We start from the raw sequence: 12051 nt of genomic DNA on the forward strand, positions 1-12051 counted from the left end.
TCCCTCAATATACTCAGCTGTAAAATGGGTTGGCAATGTCTTTACCATACGGTTGTTTTGAGAATGAAATGAATATACAGGTTATATATTAATATATTTAAGTCAGAATGGTACCAGTAAGTGCTAAGTCCATGTAGGCATTAATATTTGAAACAAACTCATCATAAGGTACAGTATGTACCTGGAACATGATGTATGTTACATAGAATATACACATTTTTGAGTAAATTCCCTCCCTTTCTTTCTTATTCCCATCTTCCTTTTGTTCCTTGTTTTTCCCTCCTTCCCCATTCTCTCTCTTCCCTCCTTATCTGCCATTTGCCTTATTTCCTCCATCTTCCTTTTCTTTCTCTCTTCTTCGAGCCTTTGGTTGGACATGGATCCTCAGAGAACCACCAGGCTCCTCTGGGGACGCCCAGCACTGGATGGCCCACTGGGCCCCACACTCTGGTCCCTGAAGCTTCTGCAGGGGAAGCTCCTGGGGCAGAGAGAGAGGGGTGCGAGACAGGGAGCTGGTGTGAGCAGCTGAGCCCCTGGGCCATCTGTGAGCCTGGCAGGGGTGGAAAGGGGCAGATGAGGGTGGGGACGAGACAGGGCCCAGTCCCCTTCAGGAGGGCTGGCACTTCTTGGAGTGGAGTCTGGCCTGGATGGGCTTCCCTTGTTCACACTTTGTGGTACCCAAGTCCCAGGTCTAGAATCTTGCCGGATACTAAGGAGGCAGAATGAGGAATGAACAAGGCGGAACGAGAACCGGCCAAGTAGCCAAAAAACCCATCTACCTCCCTTTTCTGGCAGGGCTTCTCTGATGCACTTAAACTGCCTGAATCGCCTGTGTTTCTACTAATCTAGACAAGGAATCTAGAGGATTGACTCTGGGCTCCAGGCCTGGCTCTTCCACTTACCAGAGAGGAGGCTTAAGGCAAGTTAGGGCTGGAGAGGGGCCTCCGTTTCCTCACCTATGAAATGGGGTTAATGGGGTTATACTACTTTACCCTTTCTGGGGCAAGATGCCCTGTGGATATGCATCAGAAAGCTTTGCAGATGGACAAGGGGGTCGTTGCCATAGTGATGGGGCCTGGAGGATTAGGTGGCAGAGGCCTATCTGTCCCATGGCAGGAGCCTCCTAGACCTTTCCACAGCCAGGATTCTACTGGAGCTGGGGGCAGGCCTGCCTCTCAGCCTTCACTTCCAGCAGCCCAAGCTGCCTGCTCTCTCAGTATCACCTTCCAGCACCAGAGTGACTGGAGTGGGGAGAGTGGTTCAGGAGCTTCCACAGGAAGGGTGGGTGCCCGGCCCTAGGGTGATGGTTGACCCCTGTGCTCCTGGGGAGGGGCAGGCAATGAGCAGCTGTTTTCAGATTTGGCAAGACTGGCTCAAGCTCAGCCTGTGGCTGCGTTCACACCGCTCTGTGATGGAACCAAGGCCAGCGGGGAAGGGGGAGAGCATCTGCTGTGGCCTCAGACCTTGCAGGGGCTTGGGGCCCAGGGAGAGTCTGGAGCCCGCGCTTAGTGGCTTTTCCTGGACGAACTGGGCAGCCCCGGCCTCGACCACCAGGACTGAAAAGCTGGGGGGCTTCTTTTGGGAAAGAAGAAAAGTCATTTCAAATAAGGAGAAACAAAAGTCTCTTCCTTCTCTCTCCCTCGTCTCATTCCTCTTCCTGAGCTCAGTAGGCAGTTTCCCTAAACGTATAAACCTCCGCCTTCCTCCTCAGACAGGCTGGAACCTCTTTATTCTCATCCTTTGTTTTAAAACATTTTTATTCATCTTTTTTTTTTTTAAAACCTTTGAACAGCTGTTGATAAAAACCAGACAAATACACAACATGAACCAAAAAACGCGGTAGACATAACTCACTGTATGGTACATATACTCAGACGGTGTGATATATTTATATCATAAAAGATGAAAATAGTCACTTTCCATAATAAAAATAAGTTCTATTTTTTGTTTATTTTACAATATACTTAATACTCTCTTCTTTCGCGTCCTCCTCCAGCTCCCACTTCTTGGCGTCACAGCTCGCGGGGGGGGTCCCCACGGGGCCGGCAGGTGGCAGGCGGCGGTGGGGCCCTAGGAACACGGGCGGCAGCCGCACTCTAAGTGTCTCTCCACCTCTTCCACGAACGAGGAGCCGTCTGTGCACTGGAACACATACTTCCGCCGCTTGCTGCGGGTGGGCTGGCAGCACTGCGGCCCGCAGCCCCCACGGCATTCCATTACGGGCACCTTGGAGGCCGTGGCGCACGACGCGGAGCCCTTCTGGCGCCGGATCACGTCTCGGACTACCTCCCCCAGGCACGGGCTCTCTGCAGAGGGCAGAAGAGGTAAGCGCTGGGCACTGGGCTGCAGGTGGCAGTCAGCGGGGCGGGGGGCTGCTCTCAGAACACTCTTTGGGGTCTCCCTGTGGGGTCCCACCCCTGAGCACATTGCACTGCTCCTTCTGCAAACGCCAAGTGCCTTTTCTGTGTGAGGCTCTGTACCCGATGGACAGCGAAGCCCTGAGGAACCCAGGGTGATGAGAGTAGGCGTGGTCCCCTTCTCAGGGAACTTAAAGACCACACTGGAGGTGGCACATGGGTAGACAGGGCTAAAGCCCATCCCAGCCAAATTTTGATTTGCCACAGATGCTTAAAAACCAAATTAAAGGCCAAAATTTAAAAAAAAAAAAAAAAGGATTGTTCATGTAAACAGTGGGATATTTGGTTTCTTTGAAAACCAGGAGGAGGTCTGGCAGAGGGGAGCCTGCATCCCTGCCTGGCATCGATGAGCTGAAGCTAAGTGCTTCAGGAAAGCTCTAAGATGCCCCAGGCCCCACCACTCTCAGTAGCCTGTCTCTGTTGGTGTAATGTCTAGACACTAGTTGTATAGTCATTTAAATGAATATATCTGGGGTGGATGCTAAGGAAGGCAGGAAACAGGTTTATACAAGATACACAGCAAAGGAGCCTGGCCAGCCCAGGGCCAGGGGGGTTAGTGATGGGAAGTGATGCTGGAGTCGAGAGCAGGAGGAGGAATGGAAGTTGATGAGCTTTCCCACAAGTTGTAATAATGCCTGGAGGGGAGAGGGAGGGACCTGGCTTCATCCTCTGGACACTGACCCAACTTGTCACCTCCAGCCCCGACGGAACAAGACGCTGATAGAATGAGTAAGAGTCTCCGGGCCAGGATCCTCAGCCACACGGCCTTGGACAAGTCACTTGTCATCCCTGAGCCTCAACTTCCTCGTCTGGAAAATGGTGACACATGTCCTGGACCTTCCTGCTACTTCATGGGCTGCGGTGGGGTCAGAGGAGATTGCAAACACCGTAAGGCTTGATGCATTTTAAAGCCTGAGGTGAGTCATGTGAGGTCATGTGAATTTTGTTAAGCTTGAGAGACTTGTTAAAAATTACGAGATTGTTAAAAAGATCAGAAAGAGACTGATGATTATGTGTGTGCGTGGTGTTGGGAGAGGGCCAGGGTGCGGATGCGGCAGCGTGCTAACCGGTCAGTGGTTTGGCCTCAAGGCAACAGGGATGCTGTTTCTATTGGTCTGGCGATTTTTCTGTTAGATCTGAAATTATTTCAAAATACATTATTTAACAGAAATGGTTAAGAATGGGTTTCAGCAAGGTATAAAATATCAGAGAGTCCTCTAGTGATTGATGGGGGGGTGGGGTGGGCGGCCTGGGATTCTGGTGGCAGGGAGGAAGACGTCTGAGTTTCCGTGCAGGAGAAAAACCTTCCCCTGTGAGACAGAACCATTTCATTTGTAATAGAATTTAATCTTAATTTTGCTTTTTTTTGAGCTGACCTCAAAAAGTAATACACTCAGGGGCCACTAAGTGAGCTAAGGAGAAGGTGATGTTTTTGAAAAAGGATCAGATCAAGGAAGGGTCTCCTGTTGACCCAACAGTGGCAGGATGATGGGAATGCTGACATCTGGAAGACGCACCGAGGGCTCCTGCTAAAATGCGGGTCCTGCTTCCAAAGGTCTGGACTGAGCCCGAGTGTCTGCATTTCTAATAAGCTCCTGGGTGAGTCCGTGGCGCTGGTCAGCAGGCCACACTGGCAGCTCAAGAGCCAGCAGTTGGGAGGGGAGGGGAGGCGGGGGGAGAAGGAACAACCCAGATGGCTCATGCAGTCCTGGCTGCTGGCAACCTTGAGAGACCCCCCCCGCCACCCCAGCTAAGCCATTTCTGAATCCTTGACCCCCAAGAACCGTATGGGATAGAACATGTTTTATGTGGCTTTGAACAGCTATGTGGTGGGGCTTGTTATTGCAGCAAGAGAGACAATGGATACAGCAAGGTATAGTGTTGCTTCCGTTTTCTTTTTTCTTTTTAGGGCTACACCTGCAGCATATGGAAGTTCCCAGGCTATGGGTCGAATTGAGGCTGCAGCCACCAGCCTACCCCACAGCCACAGCAACGTGGGATCTGAGCCGCCTCTGTGACCTACACCACAGCTCATGGTAACGCCCGATCCTTAACCCACCGAGCAAGGCCAGGGATCGAACCTGGGTCCTCGTGGATACTAGTTGGGTTTGTTAACCGTTGCCGAGCCATGACGGAACTCCTGCCCCCGTTTTCAAGATGAGGGAATTTGAGGCTCAGAAAGGGATGCAGAGAAGGTCCTGCAGCCTGTGACACAGTGGGAACTGGCGCTTAGGCTGGCTGCACGTGGAGTCCAACTCTGACCCCGCGTCCCTCCCCGGTGCCCCCGGCCACACACACGGTGGACCCACCTTGTTCGCAGTGCTCCCCACTAAAGCCGGGCTGGCACAGACAGTAGGGCTCCCCTCGATCTGAGATGTGGCACTGCCCATGGTGACACTTGAAGGTGGAGCAGGCACTGGCTGAGTCATTCTTGTGGTCACACAAGGCCCCTCCATAGCCCTCGGCACACTTGCACACGTATGAGGTCCCGGATGCCACGCACTTCCCCTGGTTGCAGCTGGAGGCAGAGGCGAGGGTGAGGGAGGAACCAGGCATCAGTGCAGCTGGAGACATCCTTGTCCCCCCAGCTGGGTCCCGGCTCTGCCCAGGGGATGTGAAGCTAGGGGCCCTCAAGCCTTCTCCATCCTGTGGTCAGCCCCCCGCCAGCCCAGTGGCCGCGCATCCCCCAGGGGCCACTGCCAGCTGTGCGTCCCTCGAGGCTGGCTTAGAGGCTGTTTTACACACAGACGTTGGAACCCACACATCTGAGTGGCAAGTCACTGCTTGGAGGAACCGGAGCATTCTCCAAACATTTAACCTGCTCTGCCATCTCAACGGATAATGTAATCATTACTGTCACCACCACCAGCTACCACCTGCTCTGGGCCAGGCAGTGGGGTGAGTGCTTTACACTGAGTCTCTGTCTGTATTTTCTGCACTCCCCTCTCCTCTGCTGTCCTGGGCAGTAAGAGAGTCTGATCCACATTCTCACAGATGGAGAAACTGCTGTCAGAGCCTGTATTCTTTTTTTTTTTTTTTTCTTTTTACGGCTGCACCTGTGGCATATAGAAAGTTCCCAGGCTAGGGGTCGAACTGGAGCTTCAGCTTCAACCTATACCACAGCCACACCAGATCTGAGCTGCCTCTGTGACCCACGCTGCAGCCTGTAGCATAGGCCAGATCCTTAACCCACTGAACAAGGCCAGGGATCAAACCCACATCCTCATGGAGACTACATTGGGTTCTTAACCCGCTGACCCACGATGGGGACTCCCAGAGCCTAGACTCTTAATCACGATGCAGCATTCTCTCCACTGAGAGACACACACACACACACACACACACACACACACACACTCCAGAGCTAACGAGGAAACTCAGCCCCTTTATAGCTGTCCTTCACTCCAGGTCCATGCTATCATGTTGCAGCCTGTTCAGCCAAAAAAGTTATAACTCATGGCTCTGGTGTTACTTGTGGCTGACTCAGGTTTATGAATGCTGAGGATGCTGGCTCTCTTATTTCTGGCACAAACCCTGGCACATAGTAGGCCCTCAGTAAATACTTGAATGAATGAACGGCAGAGCCATGAAATGATTTGGCTGTTTGTACACAGGGCACTGCGGAGCCAGCGGCAGAGTCGGGGCTGAAATGCACCCTCTCGCCAAGGTGCATGCACACAGGCGGCCCTTTCTACTTCGCTTGGAGGCAGCGTGGAGGCTGCTGCAGCTCTGGACAGGTTATAAAGGTCACTTGACAAGTGTTTTTCAGCAAGGCCCTCCAACACTGATGTGTCTGAGTGGGACTTGCTGTTTGGATGTGTGCGCGCCTGACCTTCTGTTTTGTTTTTGTTTTTTTAGGGCCGCGCCCGTGGCATATGGAGGTTCCCAGGCTAGGGGTCGAATCGGAGCTGTAGCCACCGGCCTATGCCACAGCCACGGCCATGCAGGATCCGAGCCGACTCTGAGACCTACACCACAGCTCATGGTAACGCCGGATCCTTAACCCACTGAGCGAGGCAGGCCAGATCAAACCCGAGTCCTTATGGATACTAGTTGGGTTTGTTAACTGCTGAGCCATGATGGGAGCTCCAGCTCCTGCCCTTCGAAGCAGCCTGGCGTGCACAGGTCCCCTCTACAGCCTGACTGCAGGCTCCCCGGCTTCCATCAGTGTCTAATGGGGGTGGGGGCACTGACCTGTGGCCAAGACAGGGATCACGGGCCTCCTGGTCGCACAGCGGGCCCGTCCAGCCCGGGTGGCACTCGCACACCACGCTGTCCTTCTCCACGGCGCGGCACAGGCCATGCTTGCACACGCTGCAGGACTTGCAGCCCGGCGAGACGCCCAGGGCCTGTGGCGGGAGGGCCTTGAAGTCCTGCAGCTCGTTGTTGATGCGCACCTCGTGGATGCAGCCGTGGAAACCGCCCAGCGGCCGGTCGGCACCCTGGCGCAAGGCTGAGAGGCCCGTGGAGGTGGGGATGCCTGCGGGAGGGGTGCCAGGATAGCGGCCTGAATACCTGCCCCTGCCCATCCTTCTCTGGCCGGTCCCCCTCCTCCCCAGTGTGAGTAGGAGCCACGTGCTGGGTTCACGTTCAGTGCGCCCAGCCCTGGGCCTCTGCTGTCCCAACGAGGGAAGGGGCCAACACCTGGGACCTTGTTCCACATGGCCAGGCATCCTTTATCCTGCACTGGGCCTCTTAAAACAACTTGAATTTCTTGCCAGTATTTCAGCATATTAAATTTCTCCCAAAAATCTGTATTTTGAGTTTCTCTAGAAAAACTGAGTAGGTGTGGCCACAATGGCCGGACGGAGGAGGCCCACCCCCTCCCCTGCTGCCCCCACCAGGCCTCCCCAGCCCCTTGTTAAGCCCTGCAGGAGAAACAGCACAGGAGCCCAGAGGGGCTTGGGGAAGCAGCCTCCACCAGGGTGCCTTGGGGCTCTTCGCTGGGAGAGAAGCTGTGTCCCTTCCAGGATGGCTCTGGGCACTAGGCTTTCTGCACCAGCTGTTAACAGTGCAGACTCCAGGGCCGTTCCAGCCCCCCACAGAGCACGCCTTGGGCTAAGTCCTAGGAATCTGTGTTGAGCAAGCTGCTCTGGTGCCCTTTTTTCTTTTTCTTTTTGCACATAACCCATTTGCGAACTACCAGCCCCGGGCCGTGTTTCAGGCCCAGGCTCTGCCAGACTGTGGCTTGTCTGCCTTCTCTTTTTGGTCTTTAGAGGACTTTCATCTCAAACATGTTCCTCTACGTATATCAACTGAGCCTCAGAGCATTTCAGGAGGTGGCAGAGCAGAGGGAAGCCTGCATATCAAAGGGCCGGGACCCTGTCTCTGCCTCCTCTCTTCCCAATCCAGCCTCCCTCCCTCCATCCCCCTGACAACTTCCTCTCACCTTTCCTCTTCTCCCTGTGACCTGGCTAGCTCTTCACCCTTGAGAGACCAGCTTGGCTTTCACTTCCTCCTGGCAGCTTTCTCTGATTGGCTTTGGTAGTTGGTACCGAGAGCTGGGAGCGCCCCCCGCCCCCAGTGGGCCTGGGTGCAGGTGCCTGAGCACAGAGGGCAGGTGGGAGGGGATGGTGCTTTACCTCCAAGGTAGAGGGGGCTGTTGATGCTCACTGCTGGCTGCTTCTGGAGCTTTCCGAGGCTTTTGGGAGCTCCTTTGTCCACCACCAGGTTCAGCGTCTGGTTTAGCATCACCAGCTCCACACTGTGAAACTGCCCATCATTCACGGTCTCCACGCTGGCGGGAGAGAAGGAGGCGAGACATAGGGTTTAACGAGTGCCTTCCACAGCCTGCCCCAGTGAACTTGACTGGTGTTACATTTTGTTTTTACTTTTTTTATTTGGAAGTAATTCCAAATACAACGTACATCACTAAAAGACAGTACAGAGAACACCTATAGATTCTCCAGTTCGTCTCATTTGCTTTATGCTTTATTTCCTCGCTCTCCGTAGATACATAAGCATATTGTGGAGATACTGCGGGTTGAGCTCCAGACCCCTTCAATAAAGTCAGTCCCATGAATTTTCTGGTTTCCCAGTGCATATAAAAATCATGTTTCTACTATACTGTAGTCTGTTAAATGCGCAATAGCATTTCGAAAAAAATATGTTTATACCTTATTTTAAAAATTCTTTATTGCTAACAACTGCTAACTATTATCTGAGGCTTCAGGGAGTCAAACTTTTTTGCAATAGTAAGTTCTGAGATCACCGATCCCAGATGACCCCTACAAATATACTAATGGTGCAATATTGAAATAACCTGAGAATTATCAAAATATGACACAGAGACCAAGTGAGAAAAGGCTGGTGGAGAAACAGCACTGGATAGGGTTGCTCTGAGTGGCCACAGGCCTTCAATTTGTACACAATGCAGTGTCTGTGAAGCTCAGTAAAGCAAATGCAATCAAATGAGGTCTGCCTGTAAGAGTAGCGAATTGGTAATAAAAACCTCCCAGCAGATGGAAGTCTAGGACAAGATGGCCTCACTAGTAAATTCTAGCAAACACTTAAAGACTTCGTAACCATCCTGCTCGAACTCTTCCAAAAAAAACAGGATCGATTTGTACAAGAACTCTTTATAAGGTGGCTCATTGGAGGAAATCCTGCACCTTCCCCTTTGAGCACAAGGGTTCCATGAACAACAGTTTGCTATACGAAACACACCAGATTAGCCACCATCAGCATCTGTATCTACTTTGTGTTTAAAAATCAACTGGTGGATTCCCGTCGTGGCGCAGTGGTTAACGAATCCGACTAGGAACCGTGAGGTTGCGGGTTTGATCCCTGGCCTTGCTCAGTGGGTTAAGTATCTGGCGTTGCCGTGAGCTGTGGTGTAGGTTGCAGATGCGGCTCGGATCCTGCATTGCTGTGGCTACAGCTCGGATTAGACCCTTAGCCTGGGAATCTCCATATGCTGTGGAAGCGACTCTAGAAAAGGCAAAAAGACCAAAAAAAAAAAAAATCAACTGGTAATTCTTTTTTTTTTTTTGCTATTTCTTGGGCCACTCTTGCGGCATATGGAGGTTCCCAGGCCAGGGGTCTAATCGGAGCTGTAGCCACCGGCCTACGCCAGAGCCACAGCAATGCGGGATCCGAGCCGCATCTGCAACCTACACCACAGCTCACGGCAACGCCGGATCGTCAACCCACTGAGCAAGGGCAGGGACCGAACCCGCAACCTCATGGTTCCTAGTCGGATTCGTTAACCACTGCGCCACGACGGGAACTCCCTCAACTGGTAATTCTGAAACACTGTAGATGGGATAAAAAATTATTTTGTGATCATAACTCTTTGTTGAACTAGAATATTTTTTGCAGCATTCCTTGTCATCAGAAACATGGTTCAAGTTTAAAACTAGAAGCAGCAGAACACTAGCTTGTAAAATTTATCCAAGTAGAGTGCAGGCTAGGATGTCTTGGGGAAATAAACATTAAAACTTAAAGCAATGTTTTACATGGGGGGGAGAACCCACAACCACCACCCCCCCCAAAAAAAAACCAGGATAGAAAGGAACACTTCCAAACTCATTTTACATGGCCAGTGTGGAGTTTCCTTGTGGCACAGTGGGTTAAGGATGCCATGATGTCACTGCAGCAGCTCAGGTTACTGCTGTGACACTAGTTTGATCCCTGGCCTGGAAATTTCTGTATGTCACCCTGATAAGGAAACTAGACAAGAACGCCACAAGAAATGAATGTTACAGGCCAATTTTCCTGATAAACATAGATGCAGATTCTTTTTTTTTTTTAATTTTACTATTTTTAAATGTTGATTGAAGTCTGTAAGTTTATTTTATTTTTATTTTTTTAATTTTTTGTCTTTTTGCCATTTCTTGGGCTGCTCCCGCGGCATATGGAAGTCCCCAAGCTAGGGGTCCAATCGGAGCCATAGCCACCAGCCTACACCACAGCCACAGCAACGTGGGATCTGAGCCGCATCTGCAACCTACACCACAGCTCATGGCAATGCTGGGTCGTCAACCCACTGAGCAAGGCCAGGGATCGAACCCTCAACCTCATGGTTCCTAGTCGGATTTGTTAACCACTGCGCCAAGATGGGAGCTCCAGATTCTTAATAAAATATTAGCAAGCCTAATTCATCTCTACACTAAAAAAGTCATGTACCATGATTAAGTGGGGTTTAATCCAGGGATGCAAGGATGGCTCAACATCACAAATCCGTCAATATGATACACCACAACAAAATGAAAGCTAAAAATCTCATAATCATCCCGATAAATGCAGAAAAAGAATTTGAGGAAATTCAACATCCATCTATGATAAACCCTCAACAAAGTGGATATAGAGGGAACATTCAGCATAATAAAGGCCACATGTGACAAGCCCACAAATGACATTACTCGGCGAAAAACTGAAAGCTTTTCCTTTCAAGGCAGAAATGATACAAGGATGCCCACTCTCACTATTTATACTCAACATAGTATTGGAAGTCCCAGCCTGAGTAATTGGGAAAGAAAAAAAAAAAAAAAAAGGCATCCAAATCAGAAAGTAAGAAATAGAACCGTCACTACTGGCAGATGACATGATATTATATACAGAAAAACTTAAAGTTTCTACTAAACTATCAGAATTCACAAATTCAGTAAAGTGGCTGGATATAAAGTTAATACATAAAAATCAGTTGCGTTTCTGTTCACTAATAACGAACTATCAGAGAAATTAAGAAAACAATTCCGTTTATAATTTCCCTGGGGGTATAATGTATAGCATGGTGACTAGAGTTAATAAAACCCTTCATTTTGTCTTTTTTTCCCCCCTTTTCTAGGGCCGCTTCCCACAGCATATGGAGGTTCCTGGGCTAAGGGCCTAATTGTCTAATCGGAGCTGTAGAGCTCGGCCTACGCCAGAGCCCCAGCAATGTGGGATCCAAGCCATGTCTGCGACCTACACCACAGCTCACAGCAAAGCTGGATCTTTAACCCACTGAGCAAGGCCAGGGATCGAACCCGCAACCTCATGGTTCCTAGTTGGATTCGTTAACCACTACGCCACGACGGGAACTCCAAAACCCTTCCTATTTGAAAGTTGCTCAGAGAGTAGATCTTAAAAGTTCTCATCATAAGGAAAAAATGTGTATGGTGATGGCCGTTAACTAGACTTATTGTCATCATTTCACAGTATGTACACATATCAAATCATTATGTTGTATCCTGAAACTAATAGGGGTCAGTTATGCCTAAAAAAATTAAGGGTTGATTCCGAATCAAAACTCCCATAACCTTATCTGTGCCAGTAGGTCCTCATGGGTCAATAGGTCACCTGTTCCTGGCCCATCTGAGCCAGGATCTCCTAAAGCCAGTGGCTTTCAAACAGTGTATCTTTGGAGGCCTGGGGGATGGGGGAGGAGGCTGAAGATTCTGACTTTTCATTACCTTGCAGAAAACAATGGTTTCACTTCTAGTTTTTTTTTTTTTTTTTAAGTCTTGGCCTTTGAAATAACATATGGATGGGGAAAAGGCCTCTGTTGCTACAAAAAAGAAAACAACTGGAAAAACCAACCCAATCCCAAAATGTCTTGATGTGAACTCCTAAAGGAGGTGATCCCACTGTGAACCCAAGGCCCAGTTCACATTAGTCTCCTGGAAAGATATTTAGGAATTTCAGAGAAGTG

At 50.4% G+C, this 12051-nt stretch overlaps 1 protein-coding gene and 1 long non-coding RNA gene across 2 annotated transcripts in view; one reads left to right on the plus strand and one right to left on the minus strand.

Annotated features, from left to right (window-relative positions):
- Positions 1-1931: 1931 nt before the first annotated feature.
- Positions 1932-12051, minus strand: part of SLIT3 (slit guidance ligand 3) — a 670365-nt gene continuing 660245 nt past the window's right edge. The window contains exons 33-36 of the mRNA XM_047784155.1: positions 8000-8154; positions 6612-6897; positions 4727-4935; positions 1932-2306 (exon numbers count right to left, since the gene is read on the minus strand). Of these exons, the coding sequence (XP_047640111.1) occupies positions 2071-2306; positions 4727-4935; positions 6612-6897; positions 8000-8154 (886 nt within the window). The 3' untranslated portion in view covers positions 1932-2070. The remainder of the gene's footprint in view (positions 2307-4726; positions 4936-6611; positions 6898-7999; positions 8155-12051) is intronic.
- LOC125129498 (uncharacterized) lies at positions 2222-3408 on the plus strand. The gene is made up of 2 exons (XR_007135494.1): positions 2222-2324; positions 3117-3408. It is a non-coding gene; the product is annotated as an uncharacterized LOC125129498 (long non-coding RNA).

Source organism: Phacochoerus africanus, chromosome 1 (genome assembly GCF_016906955.1).
Source record: "Phacochoerus africanus isolate WHEZ1 chromosome 1, ROS_Pafr_v1, whole genome shotgun sequence".
NCBI lineage: Eukaryota > Metazoa > Chordata > Mammalia > Artiodactyla > Suidae > Phacochoerus > Phacochoerus africanus.